Source organism: Larimichthys crocea, chromosome X (genome assembly GCF_000972845.2).
Source record: "Larimichthys crocea isolate SSNF chromosome X, L_crocea_2.0, whole genome shotgun sequence".
Taxonomy (NCBI): Eukaryota; Metazoa; Chordata; class Actinopteri; family Sciaenidae; genus Larimichthys; species Larimichthys crocea.
The window spans coordinates 29,222,865-29,248,014 of record NC_040020.1 but is presented as its reverse complement, the minus strand read 5'-3'; the positions used below and the strand labels follow the sequence as shown (position 1 = coordinate 29,248,014).

At 40.0% G+C, this 25,150-nt stretch overlaps 2 protein-coding genes across 3 annotated transcripts; one reads left to right on the top strand and one right to left on the bottom strand.

Annotated features, from left to right (window-relative positions):
• Window positions 1-442: 442 nt before the first annotated feature.
• LOC104918530 (E3 ubiquitin-protein ligase pellino homolog 1) lies at window positions 443-16,017 on the bottom strand. Its single transcript, XM_010730312.3, has 7 exons — window positions 15,783-16,017; window positions 8,511-8,684; window positions 5,058-5,187; window positions 4,689-4,790; window positions 3,571-3,768; window positions 3,293-3,481; window positions 443-2,464 (listed from the first exon to the last, which is right to left on the bottom strand). The coding sequence occupies exons 2-7, from the start codon at window positions 8,594-8,596 to the stop codon at window positions 1,886-1,888; spliced, it is 1,284 nt and encodes a 427-aa protein (XP_010728614.1). The 5' UTR covers window positions 8,597-8,684; window positions 15,783-16,017; the 3' UTR covers window positions 443-1,885.
• Window positions 16,018-17,662: 1,645 nt separating this feature from the next.
• On the top strand, window positions 17,663-24,968 carry LOC104918531 (equilibrative nucleoside transporter 2). Of its 2 annotated transcripts, none has more exons than XM_010730313.3 (13): window positions 17,663-18,119; window positions 20,096-20,161; window positions 20,249-20,330; window positions 20,473-20,624; window positions 20,705-20,844; window positions 21,093-21,227; window positions 21,333-21,430; window positions 21,660-21,735; window positions 22,094-22,188; window positions 22,523-22,631; window positions 23,200-23,285; window positions 23,368-23,561; window positions 23,778-24,968. In XM_010730313.3, the coding sequence occupies exons 2-13, from the start codon at window positions 20,118-20,120 to the stop codon at window positions 23,887-23,889; spliced, it is 1,323 nt and encodes a 440-aa protein (XP_010728615.3). In that variant the 5' UTR covers window positions 17,663-18,119; window positions 20,096-20,117; the 3' UTR covers window positions 23,890-24,968. The 2 variants fall into 2 exon arrangements, with proteins under 2 accessions (XP_010728615.3, XP_010728616.3); XM_010730314.3 differs by lacking the exon at window positions 17,663-18,119 and adding an exon at window positions 18,881-19,008.
• The last annotated feature ends 182 nt before the right edge of the window (window positions 24,969-25,150 follow it).

Sequence of the window (25,150 nt, the reverse complement as noted above, 5' to 3'; positions counted from 1 at the left end):
GATTTCTTTTGGTGAGTTTCTTTTGGTGAGTTACCTTTGTCTCAAATGATTGGACAAGAAGATGGATTATTTAGGTAGTTTTACTCTGAGACACAGTGGATCAGTTAATGAAGTTAATATAAATAGTTGTGTCTTGTCATAGAAGAATAAAAACTCTGAGTTATTGTCGTCATGTACAAAACTTGGCTGATTGTTTGACAGCAACCAGTGTCCAGGTCACACTTTTACACCACAGCTGTGAGTGCAGTGAACAATGAGTCAGTGAGCTGTTTAACACCTGTTTTGACGCTCCTACATTCGGTCTCCTGCTGGCTCTATCTGATGCATGTGTGGTCACTCCCATCGAGAGCAGTCAAGGTTTTACTCTGACTATCTCGAGTTTGCCTAATGTGAGCCTTCTGAACAGATCCACTTGTGTTTATGTCTCCAAAAAGAGTCAACATAACTTTTGCAACCTTTATTGATTTTCCATTATGCAAAGCAAAATGTTTGAACATTTAAATGTCCTCAGCTCATCCTTTGTGCAAACACATCGAGAGATTACAGAGCTGCAGCAGATCCTCCAGAGAAAAATGTCAGCTTCTGCAAAATGTGTTTTGCTCAGACAGCTTTTTCTGGAACTTGTTACCAAATCACTTGTACTTTTAAGAGAGCTACCAAAACCTGGTTAATTCAGCAAACCTGTACTCATGTCTGGTTTATTGTATCTTGCCCCACTTTTATTTTCATAAAAGCCTTTGTAGGGACGAGTGTATCCACTATAAACACTATGATACCTGCACCGAGCGGCTGTTTTCAGTTAATCTATGTGTACTGTGTCTACCCTTTTTAAATAAAACATAAATAAATAATGCTGTATGTTATGAGGATGGTACAAGAGGTAACTTTAATCAAAACAGTGTGAAATTTGAAGGAAACTCCACAATCTTTATTTACAAATGGGAGGGCTGGCCTCATGTTGGCGCTAGAGGAAAGGTCAGCATCATCACTCTTCTAGTAACATCATGCTAATTTGGTCAGGGGTTGTTGATTTTTTTTTTATTATTCTGCATGTATGTGTTCAAGAGCAGTGACTGAATTTTCATTTTGGGGTGAAGAAGTATTCCTTTAAGAGCACTTTGGCAGAACATGCATCGTCTGACGGGACAGTTTGTCATGAGTGTTTTTTCTTCATGTAACTACTGAGCAATGCTGGTTTATTGTAAAAAAAAATTACATTCAGTCTGGATGTGTGTGTTTAAAAAGTTTCCCCAGAAATTGTTACGTTATGATACAAAGCTTGTATTAAGATCAATAAAAAAACAGTTATTCTGTGTTCAGAGAGGCAACAGCATTACAGAGGAAGGTCACTTGATTTCAAAGAAAAATTCAAATATAGAAATATGTTACGATCACTAAATGTTGAATATTTCTTTTACATTTTCCTGGTTAAAACTCTGTTTTCCACAGAAAAGCCCTTAAAAACAAAAGGTAGACAATGAAACTCTCGACTGAAGATCAAGTCTTTGTGTTATCGCCTCTTTAAGGCAGAATAAAATCAGCTGTTTCAAGGAATATCTGAGAAAAATTACAGCTGTTAAGTTCTGCATTGATTTACAAAAAACATTACTGAAGAGGTGACAGAATAAATAAAAAGTTTAAGGCAAATCAACCATCGTGCAGATGTGTCCAGGGAAGAACTTTCACCACTTGAGAGGAGGACGACACCGCATGAATCTGATATTCATAAACAAGAGGCAGGCATCAGCCCAATAAATGAATCTATCTATCTATACTGATCAAAATTAAGTTAAATTAAGTTATAAAAAAAATTAAGTTATGAAGATTCCAACACTCAAAGCATGTTGTCCTGCTGGTGAGATAGGCTTGAGATACAAAGTGGTTTCTAGTCCAGCGGGCTTTGGAAGATGAGTCTGATGCAGCCGGTCTCTCCGCTCAGCGGCTGGATGCAGAATGGGCAGGCGGCGTGGAAGGTGTGTGTGCCGTGCGGCAGCGAGATCTCACTCCAGTACGCCGTCGTCTTCTCCGAGCAGACGTGACCGCAGGGGACGAAGGCGTGGGTGGGAGGCTCCGCATCCACGTAGAAGCCCGCCTCACAGCCCAGCCACAGCGGTACATAGGGGCCCCGCGCCCGGCACATGGGGCACTCTCTCTCCTGACACTCCGCCTCCACCTCGGGGTTACGACGACCCCCCCAGCCATGGTAGCCATGCACATGACCGCAGCGCAGGTAAGCCCAGGGCTGCTTCTCGTCCAGGACGTCTTTGCGGCGAAGGCTAGGGAAGGCCAGCGTGTTGAAGCCCACAGGACACTGTGGCCGCCCGGCATTCAGCTCCTGTCGCAGAGCCTCCAGGTGTTTGACGGTGGGCGTGTGCGCCAGGCCCTCAGCTGTCCGCCACAGCAGGGTGGCACCGCACAGGTCGATAAGCGATCCATCCACCAGCTCGTTACACTCAGAGTCCACCTGAAGGAGAGACAAGATTACAGGTCATTCGCAAAACAACACAATGTGACGCCACACACCAACTCACGCTTATCTGGAGACAGCAAGAGTCACTTCCTGTTTCAGTAGATTCTGTATTTTGAAATCATCACATGAGGAAACAGATTTTCTGCTCTTTAAACTCAAACTTGCACATGCTACAGAATTTAATAATGGTGCATCACACACTCCAGGGCATTGTTATTAAGGTTATCGCCCCAGAGGAAGAAATGCACCACCTCACATGACATGACGTGATGTTGTGTTGGGAAACAGACGTAAACAAAAGTAATATGCTAACATTAGCCTCAAGGGCTCATGTTTGTTGTTCCTCAGCAGTTTGTAGACTTCTCTCTCTCATTGGCGAGCAGGTTGGGAGGTTTAAGACTGGATGTGCATCTGGATGTAATTGGTGATACACATTGGTATCAACTAAGGTCCCTTGCCAGGGGTGAATCTGAGGTAAATCTGTCCAAAACTCCTGTAGTCTGAGCCCGGCTTAAGAGGTAGACAGGAAACGTGAGGAGCAAGAGAGGGGGGTATGACATGCAACAAAAGTCCCCAGCTAGAAGAGAACCAGCATTGTTAAGATTATGTGTCATGCCATTCGGCCACCACAGCCTCCGAAGGATTCATGATTTTAATTAAGCTAAATGAAATGAAACACAATAGCGGTGGTGAAAAACTACTAGTGCTTGCATCCTGCACTTGTTCCAGCAGTAATGCACAAAGTAACAAAGCAAAGCACCAACAAATGCCAGGAAGAAGACTGCTAGCAAGTAAACATTCATTTAAAAAATGTACACCCACCATTTTGCCCCTCTGCTGAGATGATCGGGTTTCCCGCAGCATGAAGACGTTCCCACAGACTGAGATTTCCCTCCACAGGCCAGGTTTTGAGTTCTGGCTGAAGCCTTGGCGCGGGTGCATCACCAGAACGCCGTTGGTGGTCAGTCCGTCCATTTGACCGTCCTGCATCCTCCACTTGGCCGCCTTCTCCTGTGAAAAATCAACAACTCACTTCTAGCACGTTCATACTGGAAAATGACACAGAACCACCTACAACAGCACCACTTAGTGCAGCCTACCCCAAGGAAGATGTTCTTGGAGGCGTCGAAGCCTGCGGCATAGATCCGTGCAGAGTAAGGTGGGGTTCTTTGGCAGATGATGCGGCAGGCGAAGCGGGAGATGGTGCTCTGAACTGTCTGTCCATCAGCATGGCTCTGACCACCGGGTACCGTGTCTGTCACCACAAAGTCGATGGGATTCTCCGTAGAGCGTCCAATCTGTAATGACACAGAAACTAGTTTCAGTCTGTGCTGATTCCTGCAGACTTTTATCTTAGTGTTATGTACACTGACTGTGGAGCAGTGATTTGATGAAGTGATTCCACCTGTCTCATCAACAAGCAGGATGACAAAACAAGTTTTAAAAACAGGATTTTTTATCACAGCAGTTTGTCTGCAGTTTTGTTGATTCTCTTTTTTTTCTAATTCCTCAATTGTGGTTTCTCATTTTTCTTTTTGGCTCTCAGAGTTTCTGCTTTAAACCCATTTACTGTCTTTTGAGGGTTGAGGAAATTGTGCAACATGATATGTGTAAAGACTAAAAAAAAAAAGAGAGAATAATAATTTGAATTTACAACCACAATTTTGTAATGGTTTGGAACATTTCATGGGTATAATAGGGAAATCCTTGAGGTCAATCATTCACAAACAAGAAGGGGGCAGGAATGTTCACCACTTTGTGAAAATCTGCAAATAGTCCAACAGTTTAAGAGGTTTCTCAACACAAAACTACAAGAAATTCAGGGATTTCCCGATCTACAATTTATAATATCTTTTACTTGGGCTCAGGAACACTTCAGAAAACTGCTGTCAGTAAAACACAGTTCATTGCTGCATCTGCAAATGTAAGTTAAGACTCGACCATGGAAAGAGAAAGCCAGATATCAACATGATCGAGAAATACTGCTGACTTCTCTGGACCTGAGCTCATCCGAGATGGACTGACGAAAAGTGTGAAAGTGTGCTGTGGTCAGAGTTCACATTTCAAGATGTTTTTAGAAATCATGGAAGTCATGTCCCCCGGGATAAATTTAAGTTTTACAAAGAGTCACAACTGTAATACATGATAAACATAATACATGATAAACTGAATCTCTGTGACACAAGGCTAATATGAAGCCTAGCAGGATGCTACAGACCTGGAACATGTCTGTGTTGCCATCGTGGGTGTATTCCACCACTATCGTCTGTGCCCGGGACAGAGTGTACGAAATACTGTGCTGCTCCTTGTTGCTTATCGCCTTTGGAAACAGAGAAGACACAGAAGTTACAAAATGTTTACGGACAAATAAAACTGTTCTTTCTGTTCAGTAATGGCACATTTAATTCATAATGCTGCAAGTCTGTAACAGAAAGAGTGATTGTGTAAAATATGTGGCAAATTCTACATTTGCACTCAGTATCAATGCACTTATCTATCCTGGTAACATCACTTTCAGAACATGTACTACTGTAACAGGTTTCACTCCCATCTTTACTGTTTCACCTGTGTGTTATTGAGCTCTCACCTTGGCAGCCTGAGGTGTGCACGATGAGTGGACAGTGCTGGGTTTCACACCATTGGCCTTGTTTCTGCGACACAGAGCGAAACGACTTTTCCGCCTCCCCTTGTCACCATTGGGCAGAGAGCCGTTACACCTGAACACACAGGATGGGAGATCCACATATTAAACTGCAGCATACCACTGAATCAGAGAGCTGCCATACTTCACTGAACCATCACAATGTCTGATGTTTCTTACTCTGCAGGATGCTGTAGAACAGACTATACATCAATTTAAAACATCAGTTTAAGTCTATCTTTAGAATATCTTTTTGCTACTTGACCTTGCTCTCATCCCTTTCCAACCCAAAACCCAATTAATCTCCAAAGCGACCAGACTCCTTTGACAAAAATAGTCATTTTACCTCACAGAACAAAGGAATTGCCTCAACTACATTAGATCGGATAGATGTCTTGTACAACCCAACTTAAATAAATCTTAATTACAGCTTTAAAAACTAATGAGACAAACATAAGGCACACATTCTGAGCATATAAACCTGCCAGAAGAAGTCGGTGTATAATCACCCAATCCTGGTTTATACTTGAGTGATGAAACATTGTGACAGTTTAGGCTACCAGACAGCTTTATTTCGGTCCTGGACACAATAATACAAAAGCAAACAAAAGGTCTGAAACCACAGCAGTCAACCTCCCTGAACCACAGGCTCTCTCTTGTATCCACAGTGAATGGCCTTCAGTCAGGAAGTCAGCTGCATTCTTTGCTGTGGTGGAGTTTCTCAACACATTAACTGAGTTTTTCTTCCCAAACAATAAACAATATCTACCAGAGGTGGGTTAACGTAGTTATTTTGCAAGTCACAAGTAAGTCTCAAGTATGAAATCCTAATCCTCCAACAAGTCCTATTTCTACACATGTTCAATAAACAAGATAAAACATGTAAATCAGACAGTTTGGAGCTGTTGGTGTATTTTATTTTCCAGTTTTGATGAAGCTGGACTAGCGGCGTCCCCCCCAGCTTGTTTATTCTTTGCTATGCTGGGTTTAACCCATCCAGGACTGGTTTAACTGGTGCAGGTAAGAAAACAAACAAACAAATTTCTTTCTTTCACTGGGGTCAGGAAGCTTTGTGTGGGGGAGAAAGTTGAAGGTTTAAATCTAGATTCAAAAGCAGGATGCTGCGATGATGTGGTTCATGATTTATCCACCTGAGCCATCAGGACGCCTCTTAAACTAAACTTAAATTGAGCTACCGTAATTTGTAAAACTTTTTATTTGCAGAACATTTTTCTCGTCCTGAACCTGTTGTGAATGTGAAAAGAAAATCCGGAAAGCTAAATGTTGAAGGACTTTAAAGTAAAAGTCAGTTGGAGCTGGAGGTTATCTTCAGAGCCAGACTGCTGCCAGCCTTGGGTCATGTAAACATTTGAGTTCAGTTAAAAGTGGAGCCATTCTTTCGCTGGATAATGCAAACTTCCTGAATTTCAGATAACGTGACGGCCACCTCCTTTCTTATACAAACTCAGACCACCTCAGCTCCACTGTGGCTCCACTGTACGACGCATAACATGGCCTCTGTTTTCACAAACTATATGGCTCTTTAAAATTAAACCTTGTGACCAGTGTAATTGTCAGTTACTGGGTCTGCCAGACTGTTTAAATCCACATGTGGACAATATAATGCGAAAGCAAACAAAAGGTCTGAAACCACAGCAGCCACAACTTTCCTGACGTCTCTCGACCTCCCTGAACCACAGGCTCTCGCTTGTGTCCACAGTCAATGGCCTTCAGTCAGGAAGTCAGCTGCATTCTTTGCTGTGGTGGAGTTTCTCGACACTTTTAACTGCACTGAGGTTAAGTTTTGCTGCTCCTGAACAAAAACCAATGGACTGAATTTCATACTGCAAATTAAAATGCTACAAGGTGCACCAAGGGATTTGTTTAATGTTTTTTATCTGGACAAACGTGATAGTGTACAGCTTTTTATCCACCCCAAAGAGGGAAAGATTATCAGAGGGGGTCCAGACCAACAATAGCACTATAGCAAGACAATTCACAAGTCTGAGATGGTGTTGGCTTTTTGCTACAGGTGAAATATGAAACACAAATCAAGACGTTCCCTCGAAAGGCTCTCGGTACCAACCACAATGTGTTCATCATACTTAATATCTAAAAAGCCTCAAATGTCTGGTCAGATCTGTATCCGTAAGAGTTTTGCAGAAAAAAACGTGTTTCTGCAGAAAAACTCATCAGAACCAATTTTTAATGAACTTCTTAATGTTTTTGTGCCAGAACTCTGTGTGGTGACACCCCTGTTCCTTCACCTCATGAAAGAGGAAGCCAGTGTTTTTTTTTTTTTTTTTAGCACACTCTAATCCTATTGCGAAAAAAACATTTTTCCTCAATTTCTTCCAAGGCTGCAAATTTGTCAACTCTCCATTTTTGCTTTAAAAGAATTTCCTCCATGTGTCATTCAATTATAATCTTCATGTATCCTATGAAATCTAAGTTTGTGCAGCTACTGACAACCTAACAATTAAAAGTCCGACATACCAGTGCTTCTCGTGTTTGAGGAACCAGGGTTTCTACAAGTTTCAGTAAGTAAAACCTTTTTTAAGGTCTATTCCATGTCCTTGGCAAGAAAAAATTATGAAATGATGTTCTCAGGCCAGAGCTGAAGCCTGACCCTATTAAATGAAACTAACATAAGAAACAATTGTAACTGATTACTTGTAGAAGTAGCTATATTTTTGATGAAACGCAAGTCACGCCACATCACAACCCCACTAACTGAGTGTGCTCAGATCATTTCTGATCAGGCTGTGCAGTTTGCATTTAAGGTTATTGGATCCATGGAGTTTTGTTACAGCGTTATGAATACAAAAATCACATTTAAAGTTTTTAAAGACTGAAGCTTTGATAAAAAGTTACATTTTTGTTAAGGCCTAAAATTCAAAAATTATTATTATTTTATTTTTTTGGTCTTTTATGCCTTTAATGATAGGACAGCTGAAGATAGACAGGAAGCAGGGGGCAGAGAGAGAGGGAATGACACGCAGTAAATGGCCGTCCGATGTTGGATTTGAACCGGGGCCAGCTGCAGCGAGGACTGAAGCCTCTACACACGGGGCGGCCGCTTAACCCAATACGCTACCGACCGCCCCCTCAAATTATTTTTTAAGCAGAACTGAGATTAGTTCAAACACAGCCCTTTCTGACTGCTGAATTACAACGCTATGAACGTTTCCTGATAAAAAACTAAATAAAGCATTTTACACTGTGGTGCATGTTACTATCTAAAGCATTTCCACATTGTACTGGTGTGAATGGTCTCATTCAAATAAGCCTGAAAATAAGTTAAAGGGCTAAAACAAGCAAAACCTTCAAGGCTCTGAAGTCTTGATGGCTCAGAGGTTTTGACCACAGCTGTAAAAAGCTCCTTAGTGAGCGTCTCACCCCAGCACAATGAGCTCTCCATATTTGACCGGTCCTTTGGTGGAAGCAGGGGAGGTGGAGATGTTTTCCTGACCAAGCGAAAACATCTGTGCAGCCTTCAGGGGAGGAGGAAGGGTGAGGACTTTCCCACTGTCACCCTCAGAGCGTCTCCATCAGTGCAGGTACACACATCATCTGCAGACACAATCGAAAGAAGAAGTCGTTTCTATGTCGAGTTCTTTTCAGCAAACACGCAGCGTCACTTTGGATGTTTCATTTAAAATTTAAAAAACATTCTTCAGACATTCATATATAACGCACACAAAAGCTTCAACACAACAGCATTCATCACTACAATACACCCACACTGTCTTTGTACTGGGAGCTGGGAGCAACAGTGGGAGACAATATATGTATTCACTCCAGTACACTGAGCGGGGTTGTTAGGTGTAAAACAGGGCCACATTTGCGTGCGTGACGGGGTGACTCACTTAGCAGCACACTGGAACTGATGTTATAATCCTTTGTATCATGAAAAAACACACACACACACGCACGCAAAAACAAGACGAGCATTCACTCAGATGCCTAACTCTGATGTTAAAAGGCTGAGGAGGACATAACGTCATCATAAACCTGTGAGTTACACAACGGGTGTTGACGAATTTGGCACCAATGTGGTTGATTTTAGTTTAACGAAGTGTATCGCTGCCAGACAAAGAAAAAAGGAACAGTGTCACGTTAAAACGTGAAAAGTTTATTATCATAACAAGATGTTTTAATGTTATATAACCTTATGTGGTATGGGGCACTTAGTTTACATTCGTTTATTTGATAAAATATTTTGTCATAAGATGTTATTTATGTTGTGTATATGTTGAATGTTGGATGAAACTTAGCTAAGGTTTCTAGTTGGTGATATTCTGTTTTAAATCAGTGGAATACAGTTTGTTGTAGGTTACGGGGTTAGGTTGTGGACAGGTCTGGTGTTATAATACGTGGAGAAGTCAGAGGAGGTTTGGATCGATACAAGTTTTTATCGTGTTATGAACCATGTGAAGTACACAATCTAGTTGGTAATGGACTGGGATGAGCAGCTGCTCTACACTGAGCTGAGCTGTACCCAGACAACCTACAGATTGCATTCTTGGTATCATTCTTTCAGTCACCACTCAAGGTTTCGTGACGTTGGTGAGGGTTGAGGCATAGATCGGCTAGTAAATTGAAAGGGTTGCCTTCCGCCTCAGCTCCCCCATCACCACAACAGTCTGGTACATCTGCATTATCGCTCACACCGCACCAACCCACCAATCTCACGCATTTTACCGTAATCCGTGAATAAAACACAGACTTTCTTTTTATGTTCGGAAAAACAAACAAACACCTATTGTAGCTTAGTCTGACTCAAACTCAGGTTTCCTCTTTTAACTGACATTTGAGATAAAAATCAAGAGACTGATTGACAGGAAACAAAAACACAGAGAGAGCTACTGATGTCGAAGCAACAAAGTACAGAACGGTAGGATGTGTCATATGTCGTATCATAGGCGCTAAATGAGGTGATGATGATAATCCTGCACCTATATGGGGTGCACGCTCTACTTTATAGGTCAGGACTGTATAAAGACTTTGTCATGAGCAGCTTCATGTACTATTTCTAAATGACACCTCCCAATTGTATCACCATGCAGACTGTAGGTTTAAAATTTTAAGATTTCACTAAAATAAGTGCTTTTTGGATCAGATACACGCCGAACTAACCACTGACAAAACACTACTGTGATATGATGTTGATTTTATCGGAACGGTAAGATGAGAAAAATACATTTCCACTCAGTTCAGTTCAGCTCAATTTTATTTATATAGTGCAGATTCATAACCAAGATTATCTCATGAACTTATAATGAAGGAAGCAGCTTGCCTGTGCGAACCTGTGGCCCTACACAAAGTAGTGTTTAGAAAATGTTTATGTGTTGCTTGACAACGGTGCAGTCCATGTGCAGTTTGAGGAACTATTTGTGATGGCGTAGTCAAATTATTGATTAAATGAAAAAACAAGTCATAATCTCAGTCACTCGACTAAAACTATAAAAGCAATATCACATTGCTTTATCAACATGTGGCCGGAAGAAGCTACAGAGCAATCGATGGACGATTAGCTTTCCTGAGCCACAGCAGCTTTATTGATCGATTGATTACTGCTGGAACTATTTGTCAATAAATCAGCATCAACAGAAAATGAATTTGCAGCTCTTTTGATAATCTTTTCATATATTTGAGTCATTTCATGGTTCAAGGTTCAAAATTGTGAGGAGAATGAGCATACAAGCTCAGTTTTGAACATCAACATAGGCTTAATGGTGACCAGCATTTTCAAAATTTTCTGACATTTAATCAACAGTTATATAAATTAATTACCAGAATAATAAGTGGATTCATGAACGATTAATTATTAATTGCAGCCCCAGTTTTCTTTGTGGTAACTATTAAGAGCAGCCTGATGCAACATCAGCAACAAAAAAACCTTCAGAGTTGGGAAAGGTCGAGGCATACACCTCAATCGGACTGATTTAGTCTTGAACACGTCCTACTCAGCCCAGAATTGAGTTGAAGTTAGATTAGAGTTAGATATTGATCAGCTCGGGGTATCAATGACTGATCTGAGGGTTATTTTTAAGAAGAGAACGTGCAGCTGAAACATAACAAACCGCACTTCAGTACGATTGTAGACTGATGCTTTCCCCCTCCCCTGAAATGTCACAGGGGAAACCCTGCAGCGATTTTGGAAATTTCCAGTGTGTGAAAGACATTTATAGATACAGGTATCATAAAACAGCATCGCCCCACCCCTCCCCATCCTTAACCAGAGCTTATTTCAGTGGTCATGAATACATCCAGTGAGCTGCAGGGGGACAGAGACCCATTCACTGCCTGTAACTGGACGCCACATAAGCAGGACAACTTCTAAAGTGACTTCACTCCTCCGCAACAAACGCTCTTTTGTGAGCCTCTTTCCTCTCGTGACGAAGACGTAGCATCCCCTCGAGTCTGACATGGAGGTGAATCACGTGTCGCTCTGTCCGCACCACGGCTCAAAGCTGATTTTATCCCTCACTTGTGACTCAGATCTCATGGTTTCTAATCAGCCTGAACAACACAAAGCCGCATGGCGTCGAGGCTCTACACACAACCTAGTTTTGACTACAGTTTGTCAACATCACCATGGCAACAAGTAAATCTTGACATCACTGAATGGAGGCACTTTGTTCGTATTTTCATAATTTTTTTTATACTATTGATGTTTTACATGTTTTACATTGCGTTTACTGTGTTGCCTTCTTTGCTTCTGTTATTATTGATAGTTAATTAAAGTGATAATGGAGATTATTAGACCCTGACAGAGGTCTGTACTCCCCTGACTGCTCTTGTTCAATAATGTTTCTTCTTTTATTCAGAATGATCAATGCAACAGAGACAATAAGTGAATTAAGAAGTCTTAACGGTTCACATTGATGCTAAATAATAAGATCTGAGAAGATGTGCGTCTACATGCCGCAAAGTGTACGGCTAAGCCACAGTCCGTCCACTGATCAGATTATCGGTGATATGACCCCTCCTCTCCTCCAATCTGCACAAGATATTAAACCCCAAATTGCTCTGAAGGCTGCACCATCAGCATCAGTGTGTGAATTTCTGTGAATGATTAGCTCCCAAACTCAGGAGCAGTTGGCAGTCAATGCCGCCAGCGTGAATAAGATAGGGATGTTTAGTGTAAAAGCATCTTGAGTGGTCAGAAGATTAGAAAGGTGCTATGTGGTAAGTACAGTCTGTGTCCCAAAGCATTTAATCAGAATATAACTTTTCTGACATGCACTGTGAAATGTCTAATCTGCCTAAATTATAACAGAAGAAGAAGAAGTGGTTCCACCTCGTTCACCTTAACTTATGTCACTGTACGCTATCTTACTGAGTTGCCTTTTAGTCTTCCTAACTTCCTTCTGATAAGCAGTTATGCAGTGTGTATATCCAGGGCTTTTATTGTGGAAGGTAGAAATGGTGTGCCATTCACAATATTGGAAGCAATAAAAAGGTTTGGTTATAAGTACAAAGCCACTGTATTTTATAACCTTTCTAAGTAAATGTGCATCACCAGGACCACCTGAATGCCTGGGGCAAGTAAAATACCACGTCAGGCTAGTAAATCAAGTAACTCACTTGGCAGAAAAACAAGTGAACGGAGTTTTTTCCAGAGATGATGATGCAAGTAGATCAGGAGTGAGCCAACTCGCTTCCTTCTAACCTTGTTTTCTTTTTTACAATAACCGGTGCTGATAGGTCCTCGTATTTACCCTCAAGAAAATGGCGGCAGGTAAAGACAAAGTTTATGAGCTGAAGCGCATGAGAACATTTTAATTATCCTGTAAAAAGGAGCTTAGTTGGGTGGTGTTAGAGGGTGTGGGCCAAACTCCACCTACATACAGCCAACATGAGAGATGCAGAGCGGTGGTGAATTATTTATTCAGAGAAGCAACAAACAGGTCAACAGCAGGCCTCACTAACATCCCATGGGGCCCTTTACCACTGTTTGAGAACCCAGACTAACCAGTAAGAGCTGCTAGTGCAGAAACAAGGATGAGATCCCTCACTGGATTCCCACAAAACTGAGTATGATTGAGGAACAGTATGAACGAGTCTCCCGGGAATCAAACCATCTAATGTGTGTCAGTGCACATGTTTGCTGATTAATATTACTTATCTGGTGAACCCTAACTCTGGTTCTTGACCTCTGAATTACCACCCAAAACTTAATTCAATTGTAATTAATTTGTTAAGTGTGTCTAATATGTCTGGTGTTGGGGACCCTGACCGAACCAATCAGAGCTCTGTCAGGTTAAGAACGGGGACGTCATCTTCCTGTTCCAGACTCAGTAAAATGCTGACAGAGGAAGTTACCGATGTTGATGGTTGCTCTAAACCACATGACAGAAACATAAACTCCTATATGCATGTTTTTTTAGTCATCGTGAAAACTGATGAAAGGTTTCCTGCTCACAGTAACCACCATGACAGAAAACGAAAGAAAGATGACATGAAATAGACTGAGATTGAGGTAACCTCCCAAACACAGACCACAGACCAGGGCTACACTGAACAGGTGTGTTTTCACATCACCCCTAAAGAGGAAATATTCCGCAGCCCACACACACCCACACAAACACACACACAAAACTAACCTAATTCACTATAGCAACAGACAAAGATAAGGGCCATGGCTGTGAAGTGTGAGAGAGCAGCCTGTCAAACACATCAATCTGTCTCCATAACAGGCGGAGGGCGGATGTGTGTGTTGGTTGGAGGGAGGTCATGGAGACAGCACCGTCCGTGTGTTTAAATGCCCACTAATGAGTCAGTTCAGAGCAGATTGAGGCATTAATCTAGTCCCATTAGCGCACCACGTAAACAAGTTAAACAGATCAAATCAGGATTCCTTTGACCACATCAACAAAGCCGGCTTACTCGTCAATCAGTCTTTAAATTAAATCACAAAAGACGTAAGGCAGCACTGCAAATGAAACATCGATATCATCAATAAAATCATTATTAAGTTTTAGAAATTTCACATTTTATACATTGTTAAATATTAGTTTATATGACTTACAAGAGCCAAACGAAAGTTAAAGGACGTTGTCAATACTAAATAACTTAAACAACAAGTAAGGCTGAGCAATAGTTCAATATTATAAAGTGGTGACTCTCATATTGAGAGGTTTGACAAATTGTAGTCGTCCAAATTAATGAATCTAAGCAAAACAAAATTAAAAGTAAACAAAAGATGTTTGCACACAGTACCTGACAGTAAAACACTGTTCATTGTTTCTTGTATCAGTTTGATTATTTATGTTTTTTCAGACGTTTGCCATGCCGTGATATATTCTGAAGTCTTGAGGGGTTCCCTCAAGAGATTGTTCAGCTGAGGTGGTGAAATCTTGGTGTATCTCTTCGCACTGCAGTTTTCCCTGAGGATAAATAAAGCTCGATTTAATCTAATCTTATGTTGTGATTGATTTTTATTAGTAGTAGGTGACAGCATAAACAATCGGCGAATCACATCTGATGGCTTTTCCTGTGCAAAGCTGTTCCTCTGCTCCTTTTCCCACGGGGCTAATGTGTATCTAATGTTATAATTTATGTGTTTTCATTTTTTCTAATGTCAGCATAGCTGGAGGTCGGGGTGGCCCACTTCCACTCTGAAAAACTGTCGGAAACCATGTATTAATGATTTCAGCTGTATCATCAAGCCCTTGGATTAAGATGACAGACAGCTTGAATGTCCTCTGTTTGTTCACCCTCTGTTTTAACCCACAAAGACTAAAACTTTCTCCAGGTTTTAGGTCAACATTTGCGTGCAGGGGGGAAAAAGGGGCTGACGTGTCTATGAGCTTTTAATACGTGAGGACAGTTGGACAAAAAGGGCCAACTTTCAAGTTTTAAATGGGGAACAAAAGCAGCGTCTGCAGGGACAGATGCTCCCGTAGGATGGTGCATGCTAATCAGCTTGTGTGGCCAGAACAAAAGAGGCCAGCTGGGCTGCACGGAGCCGGACAGGCTGGCCTGGCAAACACTGCTGGAGCCCCCTGCTTAGGATACAACATACTGTACATACACTATGGTAAAGAAAAAAGAAAGAAGAAGCATATGTGCATGGAGCAATATTAAAAATTACACAGTAAAAAAAGCTAGATTGATAATTCATATTTCAGGATAATATATTACATATATACACTATGATCAAAGCATGTGAAATGATATTAGGCAGCACAATTCACACACTTAAAATAAATATAGGGATATTATAGTGTATAGGAGTATTGTATAGGGAGACAAAAGATATATCAATATGCATTTATAGCATTACAATAAGATTATAAGTCACTTTAAGCATATTTAAGGGATGTTTATGGGCGATATCATAAGATATTAGCAAATATAATAATACCAAATATTTAAGAAAGCATGAACACCTTAACACTAACACGTTATGACAGCAAAACAAACCTTATTTAGCGTTTATAACTTGTAATTCTTGATTACAGATACATGGTATTACTATTACAGCAGTTAGATAGTTAAACGCAAACGTTGCATATATATATATATATATGAACCTATGTCGATAAAAGTTCACTTAAACTTAGATGACTTGTTATTTAGTATTAACGCGGACTGTGTTAAAAACAGTTTAAATGTCTTAACAAGAATAAAGAAAAACTTGTTTTTAAACCACAAACTCACCAAAGTTACCGGCCGCTCTACAACGTTTTCATCTCCCGGATGTCTCCGTTCCGGTGACCGACGGTGTCGACTGTTTCTGGGCAGAAAAGTGTGTTAACCGTCCGCCCGGTACCGGCAGTTTAACGGGTTATTGTGTCGGTAAAGGCTCGTTAAGCTAAACTAAAAGTCAGTGAGGTCCAGCTCCGTCTGAGCTCTGATATGAACTGAACTCAGTCCAGAAGATCTTCAGTGTAAACTTCCGGTGCGTGTCTTCAAAATAAAAGTACATTGAGTGCACGCATTAAAGAGTCAGAGTCGGGTTTGTTGTTTTGTATGGAGGTCATATATATTCATTCATTTTATTTCCTAAGTTTTCTCGTGACAATGAGTTAATTTCATTTGTTTTCTCGATTTATTTATGTCATTATCTCGACTCCAGTCAAAATGTGAGGCCTGATGCTGACTGATGGATGACTTCTGCTCCACACACATTGCTACACTGAATGATTGCTGCAACGATTTATTGCACTGGATTATCCTTTTGATTTCTCGAGAGATCTACATATCATTTATGTTATTATCCCGGTGTTATAAAAGTACCATAGTTCCCTTGGGGAGTAGAGCAGTGTGTAAGGTGTGAGTGGTCAAGTGAGAGAGTAGAGAGAGATGTCCAGTGCATCTTTCAGTGCATGAGTAAATGAAAGGCTACAGTGTCTCAAAGTCAACTCTGAAGCTCCCGTGTTTCATTAGACTACTGTTTTATTGTGAAAGTTCAAATCCGAACTTCCGCTCTTTGCTCCAGCTGGTCTATCCCCCTCTCTCTCTCTCTCTCTCTCTCTCTCACACACACACACACACACACACACACACACACAGTGTTAAATGTTTTCTAAGCAGCCTTTATAAATAAATTTCCAAGTTGGAATGACTTCATAAGTTTTTTTTACTCTACATGTGTTGTAGATCATGTCAGTGACGGCATGATAACAATGTTTGTGATGTAGTGATAAATAATGCAGCTAATAGATAAATGTTCATTTTTCTCTCATCAAACTGCAGCCATAAAGTTTTTGATCCAGAGTCTCCACGGCTCTTTTTCAGAAGTCCTTTAAGTCAGCAGTAAATTATTTTTTTTATTTATATATGTTATTTTCTTTCTGAACTACGTATATATTTTATGAACTAAACTTATAGGGGTAGAGGTGTCTGGCAGGTATACGGAGTACTTATTTTTTAGTAACTCTGGGGTATATCCACTTCTAAATCCCCCTCTTACGAGCATCATTCAGTAGTTTTCTGTGAGCTGAGAGACTTCCTTTTTCCCGGGATGGTGAAGGCATGACATAGTTGTCCAATTGTCATGAGTAAACAGAATAAGAAACAAGGAATACTTCACTTAAAATGCATGAGTATATGGTTGTCTCAGCTGTCTGTGGGTCAGTATTTATTGTAAAATCTGCATCTCTTATGTGGCAAATGTTGATTTCATAATGATCCTGAAGTCAAGCAGAAGAAGTTAAGTGACATTGTGAAACATTTTCATGTTTGGCTGAGCTAAATAAGTAAAAGTAGTCTTTCACGACAAAATATTTATTATATATTATTGTATATTATATGTATTATACTTTTCAGAACTTTTAGTTTTTGCCTGGATTTAAAAGTATATCCCACATCCGCTTATCAACCTGCAGAATAAACTGTGTTGGACAGAGCAGGAATAACCAGTATGGCCTCAGGCCAATGAGTCATATACTATGCCAACACTGTGTCATTTTCCAAGTGATCCATGTCAGCAAAAAAGTATTTGAAGCACAGTGGAGGTGGAGTTAATGTTTCCCCACTCCTTTATCAAACTTCTTCCTGTTTAAGGTAAAAGAAGAAACATGCGAGCTTCAGTTCTCCTTTTTACACAAGTAGCAGTTTAACAGATAAATGCAGTGTTTATGTTTATTATTATATTCTACTCTCTGAAAAGTCTCAATATATGACAACAGTTTGTAAAGGACATATACGGGTATTTCTCAGCTTTTCTAGTTTCTAAAAGCGTTTGAGTAAATTAATTTGCTTTAAACACACACAGTAGGTCACAGTAGTTTTGTCTTGTGTTTTGACTAATTGACACTTTTCCTACTATTACAAGTCAAATTATTTACTGTGATCACTGGTATCCACTAATTATTTAAAGTCATGACTTTAATGAGATCCAGTCTTCCAGTTGAAGGGGAATGATAGATAGAAAGCTCAGCACGTGTTGGCAGAGTACCAAAAACGAAACAACGCGGAAGGACAGATCCTCCCGCCATGTGTTCATTCATTCGAGACGGTACCGGCTTGTGACGAACCTCTTTAATCTCTCAGGTGAGTTGTCTGCCTTTTCTATATAATTTGAACCCTAATTTCATGAGTTTCACACGAAGCTCTGAATGGTTTCAGTCTCACATGTTGTCTTACACACATGGCTTTACTCGGAAACTCGCGCCATTACCAGTAAAAGGCGCGTGAATGAAGCATTTCATTTCAGATTAATTCAACAATTAAGTTGTTTTTAATACACAAGCGGACAGACAGACGCTCAGGCTGATATAACCAAACATGTTATATGTAATACAATAACTAACCGGACACACTTTAACGTTTTTAATTTTCATTTACTTTCACTATGTTAAAGGAGATTATATGTGATGTTAACAATAGGTGGCTCTGATCAGAGGATTAAATGACTGATTTTATGTTAAATAAGTGTTGTGGAGTGGGTATAATATTTCTGTCTGTGATGGAGTTGGGCAGAATACTTTAGTATAGAAGAGAAATATTGAAGTATGTCTGAATAAATGTACTTTAGTTGCTTTTCACAGGTAGGTACATTAAAACACACAACATATGATGCATGTCTGTGGAGTGCTTTACATACTTTACATAGCAAATCTGCTGACAATACGTTACATACTTATGAGTAACGTTGTGAATGCTTGTAGTGGAGTATTTCCACAGTGTTTTTTTTTTTTTTAATAAAGCACCTGAACTCAACTTTAAGACTCTCAGGCTCTCAGATAGCTGAGACTCCTCCCATGCTCTTTGTTTACATAGGCGTGTAGTAAATCGTGACTCATGTCCGCTGTGACCACGGTGTTTTTAAAACTGCGCGGGTTAATAACGACTACATTAGGCGGGTAAAACAGTGATCGCTTCAGAAATATATCGGAGAAAACTCGAGACTCAGCCTCTTCTCTCCTCTCTGACAATAAAAGTAAGTCAAATGTTCCCTGTCAGTGTTTTCCTATTGTATCTAAATATATGTTACTGCTGCATTAATATGTATGCTACTGCTGTATATGTTTCAGGTTGAGCTTATTTTAAATCGTTTACAAACTGTTGGCTGGTTTCATCTACAGCATTGCAAGAGTTTATTTATCATAACATGTACCAGAATTTTCTTAACATATAAAGAAACACTTCAATTTATCAAAAATATTCCAAATAAACACATCTGGGGATAGATGCTAAAGCTGTGGACAAATGTAGTGGAGTAGAAAGTACAATATTTGCCGTCGAGATAGTAGAATAAAGTTGCATAAAATGTAAATACTCAAATAGGGTAAAAATACTTAAGTGCAGTACTTGAGTAAATGTACTTAGTTACATTCCACTACTATTATTTAGCATTGTAGAGGAGTCTGTTTACCTCCATCACGCAAGTTATTATCGTGTTTATGCTTCATTAATACAAAAATGTTACCAGCAAAATGTCAAAAAATAAATGAAACCAGAATATAAATAAAACATGTGATCAGTTTATATAGTCATGCTCTTAAACTGTATATTTTAGAACAGGGGTTCTTAACCTTGTTGGAGGTACCGAACCCCACCAGTTTCATATGCTCATTCACCGAACCCTTCTTTAATAAAAAATAAAATATGATTTTTTTACTGGTGCACAAAATGAACCGTGCATTAACATCACCTTGTTCAAATAACAAAACCAACACAGTGCATGAACTCACAACAACTTACCTCAGTGTGACTTCTGCTGTTGCCTTTGAGAGACCAGTTCAGATATGCGTGGCTTCACCTTGGCAAGTGCCAGTCTCATGTCATTTTCACAGCAGAGTCTGTTCCTTTTCTTAGTTTTTATGTCCAGCATCCTCGAAAACAATTGCTCACAAAGATATGTTGTAACAAATGGTATAAAAAATTCCAGGGTGGAGGCTCCACCGAACCCGAGACCGACTCACCGAACCCCTAGGGTTCGATCAAACCCAGGTTAAGAACCACTGCTATAGAGTATTTGTACTGTAAATACATCATTTGAGTTGTTTATTTTGACTTTCATGCAGGGACGTGACAGAAGTCAACAGGATGTACAACGAGAAGAAACACGAGAAGAGTCCACCTGCCGACCGGTGCGTTTCATGTTTCATGTTTGATTTTTTTTGTATGTTGTAGTGTTTGAAGCCAGCTCAGGTCATAAAAGTGTTTTGTTTTCACAGCGGTCAGGCTGTAGCCATCATCATCTTTGTGCTCGGTCTGGGAACTCTGCTGCCCTGGAACTTCTTCATGACGGCCTCTCAGGTTTCATTTCACATTTATTCATAAAAAATCCTGAAATATGTCTCTTCATTTCTAAAGGTGGTAAAAGTCATGTGTCCTCTGGTGACATAAACAGCTTAGACTGTGTTCAATCATTCTTCTTCTTTTTCCCTCTTTGTTAAAGTATTTCAACCAACGCCTCACAGTCCCCAACAACACCGTTAACGGCACATCAGGAGGTCCAACTAAAGACTACAACTATGACAGCTGGATGGCCTTGCTTTCCCAGCTGCCCCTGCTGCTGTTCACCCTGCTCAACTCTTTCCTGTATCAGTGGTAAGTTAATATTGCTGCTATAAACTGTATCAAAACCTTATTTACATGATGATGATGATGATGATATTTTGTCTCTGCAGGGTGAGGGTGCGTCTCCGTGTGGCCTTCAGCCTCATTGCCATCCTCCTCCTCTTCTCCATCACGGCTGCTCTGGTCCAGGTCCCCATGGAGCCAGACACTTTCTTTTCTGTCACTATGGCGACTATCTGGTTCATCAACAGTGAGTTTACACCATTTATCGCATGATATTCAGCTTCAAGTTCAAGCTCTTTGGCATATTGTCAGTCACTCAGTTGAGTCACAGCAAGAATTTAATAATGTGACACAGAGACCTTCTTAACAGAGAGAAAGGTTGTGTACACAGCGAGACAAAACTGACACAGTCAGCTGTAGTCAGTGCTCAAAAGAGGATGATCATGACTTCCTGCATCAGGTGTAATGTTGACATGTGTATTTCTGTGTGTGCAGTGTCCAGTGCAGTGCTGCAGGGCAGTCTGTTTGGCGTGGCCGGTCTCTTTCCTGCTCGATACAGCACTCTGTATATGAGCGGTCAGGGTCTGGCCGGGATCTTCGCTGCACTCGCGATGCTCCTCTCGATCTTAAGTAAGTGACAACATTACCTCGGCCCGCAGGCTTCCTGTTCACACGAATTCTTCCTCGGCATGTAGTTGAAGATGTAAATAAGCTGAAGTGTCTCTTTCTCTGCAGGTAACGCAGAAAAAAGCTCGGCTGCGATGGGATACTTCATCACTCCATGTGTGGCCACTCTGGGGACTCTGGTGTGTTACCTGCTGCTGCCAAACCTGGTGAGGAGACAAACAACACACTGACAGACACACTGATAACAAACAAACAGTCATCTGAGGACCTGAAGTCTATCAGAGTGAGATATATCCAAATGTTTTCACTCTATTTAGGCCCTGAAGTGCTGAATGATTATAATTCTTTTTATCATTTAATGTGTTTTTTTTTTCTTTTAGAGACTCTTTAGAATCCACATTATGATCTTCTAACAATTCTGACTTTCCCCTGCAGGAATTTGCTCGTTTCTACATGAACAGAAGTCAGTCTGTTAGCGAGGAGCTGTCAGGGGAACTCATCAGCAGTACAGGTCAGTCTCGATCTGAGTAATCAGATCAGGATCAGGACCAACACTTCACTAAGTTTGAACATAAAGTTCCCTCCTCAGTTATTACGAACTACTAACTACTGATTTATTAACACAGGTTGCACCATTCAAACTTAAACATCTTAACTTGTAAAGACTTTAATTATGTGTAACTTGGTTGTTAGGTAAAAACTGTAGCACTGCCCAGTCAAGAGCAATCAACAATGTAAACAGGAAGTTTCATTAACATGAAGAATCAGTTGGAAATATCTTATTATGCTAACTGACATTAAATGTTAATAATGGCATAATCAAGTAAGTCAACTAAACATTTTTTTTCTTTCCATTTAATAATAAAAAGTCACCAACCACGAAAAAGCACTCGAAGCCAATGTGAAGTTCATTCCGCCCAAGGAGGATGAGGAGCGTTCCTCTGTCCTAGCTGTCTTTAAAAAGGTGAGTCTATTTTCCATTATGATTATTATTATTGTTATCATTATCATTATTATTGTGTTACTTGTATGAATGTGATGTTGAAAGAAAATATTACAGGAAATGCAAAACTCAAAACTTTAAATAAAATTTCAGCTATCAAAAAGTTTGTATTTCGATAATATGTTTTTTTAAATTCCAGTTTTCAGAGTCCTCTGCTTACCACTAGAGGGAGCTTGCGTAACACCAGTGGTACATGTACCACAGTTCAAGAACCAGCACTCTCGAGCCACCCGACATGTCACTGCACACACTGAATATTAGTATGTAATCTTGACTCTTCCTGTGTGTCCTGCAGATCTGGCTGATGGCTTTGTGTGTGACGTGTGTGTTTGCTGTCACCCTGTCGGTGTTTCCTGTGATCACAGTCCGAGTGCAGACCGTCTACAAGGACAGCGCTTCCTGGGGTCAGACATCACACCATTTTCATATATTATTGTAATTTCTGTTTTCACCTCAGCATCAAAGTCCATCAAGTAGTCAGCAGTTACGACTTGGAGACTTTATTTCCAAGTATCTTAAATATCTTAATAATGTTACAGTCTGTCTGCCTGTCCCTCCTCTTCAGACACATTTCAGTTTCCTCAGGCTCCTCCATTGCCTTTTCCTTCTGTCCTGTCATGGAGTGGTGTGATTTAAGCAGCAGGAGGCAGTTTCAGGGTACAGATGACAGAAGACTGAGAACAAAAATAAGAAAATAAGGAATGAGATGGTGGTGAGGAGGTGGCTCAGGGAAGCAGGAACAAGTGTAAAGATGAGTCGGCCAGTCAGATCATGAGGAAAGGAACGAAAGTGTGAGGTCACCTGGAGGATGGACGGAAATTCAATGAAGGGGCCTGAGGAAAATGTGTCTGGAAAGGAGAGACGGACTGTGAAAAATAAATTGAAATGTTTGAAAACCAAACAAATATGGACGCCTCACATCAGCCAGCTGTTCAGTGTAATTTAAAATGTCTATTTTTTTTATTCTTACAGATAAAGTCTTCACTTGCGTTTGCTGTTTTATCGTTTTCAACGCCTTGGACTTGGTCGGCCGTGCCACCCCGTCTCTCGTCCAATGGGTAAGTTTGCTGCCTTTTCTAAGGATTTACTATTTCAGATTTTGAGTCATCATTCATAAATGACTCTGTTGGCGTTGTGCAGCCTTCGAAGAAGAGCTTTCTGTTCCCTGCGGCCGTGGTGTGCCGTCTGGTCTTCATCCCTCTGCTCATGGTGTGTAACGTGCAGAACTCCAAACTCATCCTGTTCAGTCACGACTTTTCCTTCGTCATCATCATGGCCCTGTTCGCCTTCTCCAATGGATACTTGGCGACCCTCTGCATGGCCTACGCTCCTCAGTGAGTCTCAACAGGACGTCCTGTTGTGTCTTGAGTTTTTAAAGTCACATAAAAAATACCTCAAACTGATGTATGAATTAATGACAAATCCCACTGTACCAAAAAAAACATGATTTAGGAAAATAAATGAAAACTCAAAATATCTGTTTTTTCTAAATAAACCTGATGTGTTTTATTCGTCTGGACGTGTTGTAACTGTGTGTCTTTTCCCGTCAGGTTGGTGCGCTCTAAGGACTGTGAGACAGCCGGCTCTCTGATGAGCTTCTTCCTCGTTCTGGGTCTGGCACTGGGAGCGTCATTCTCCTTCCTACTGGGACAACTGGTTTAAAGGACTGGGATGAACAGACCACATGAGACTTTATTGATCCTTGATGAGAAGTTTGAGCAGTCTTAAACAAGGCAAAAGAAGTACCAATACCAACTCAAGTAAAAGCACTTTGCATTAAGGCTCTTATTTTGTTAGCGTGTTCAGAGTAGTGAAGGCCAGTATTTGTATATTTATATAACACATCTGTTACAGACCACTTGTTAGTCATACCGTTTAAAAACATATCTGGGAGGGAATCGATGCGTTCAGTACATGGATTATTCAAGTGGAAGTTAATAAGATCAAAATGTGACTATAGACAAATCAGTGGAGAGGCCAGATGAAGTATTTTGACATAATTGTAAAATAACGAAAAACAGTCCAATGCATTTTTTTAAAATCTCATAATTAACTTAAATTATGTAAATATGTTTCAAATTTCTGCTTTTTTTGTGATGTGTTGATTATTTTCCTGTTTGCCAGCGATGCAGCTTCTTTTTGCCATCACAGCAGAATGTGTGTTCTCTGTAAGACTTGATGATGATTAACTGTGTTGAATATTTTATGATGCAGCTAAACATGACATTTTCACCTCCTATTGGCTAAAAACAAATCTGTGTCAACCACTGAGAGATTTACAGACATAAAGAGACAATGCACATGAGTCACACACTGAATTTAAAGTTTACTTCATATTACTGTATTTAAGTGCCTGCGTTTTGTCTTTTATCCTTTCTTTTCTGATCTCACTGTCGTGTGTTTATTTTTCAAAGATTCATAATCATTTTATGAACAGTTTTACATTTTTTAAGACGTTTTTATAACTGAATCTTTTTTATTTTCTTGTCTATTTATGTGATAATGTTTTTCCTCTTTTTTTTTAAAAAAGAATAAAAATACACTGTCTGAATTGTTACTGTTGTGTTTTATTACTGTATTGAGTCTAAGTTTCACATAAAAGGGAGTTGTACTGGTATTTTGTTTATTACAATAAACTGTCAGAGAAAAGAAAAAAACAAGTACTGCAAAAATAATGATTTTATAATAAATATGTTCAATAGAAATGTAAATTCAAATAAAAAAGTGTACAGTGTATAAAACAAAGATGACTAATTATGCGGAAAAAAATGTTTTGAGCAAAAATCTGTTTATTTCATGTTTTCTTGTGAGAAGTAAGAACATTTTGCCACAAGTTCTGGTTATTTCTGTACATAAAGATGCTGTTACTGCTGAGATAGCTACGGAACTTTTTTCTTTAACAGCTCTTATTTTAATTTGTCTG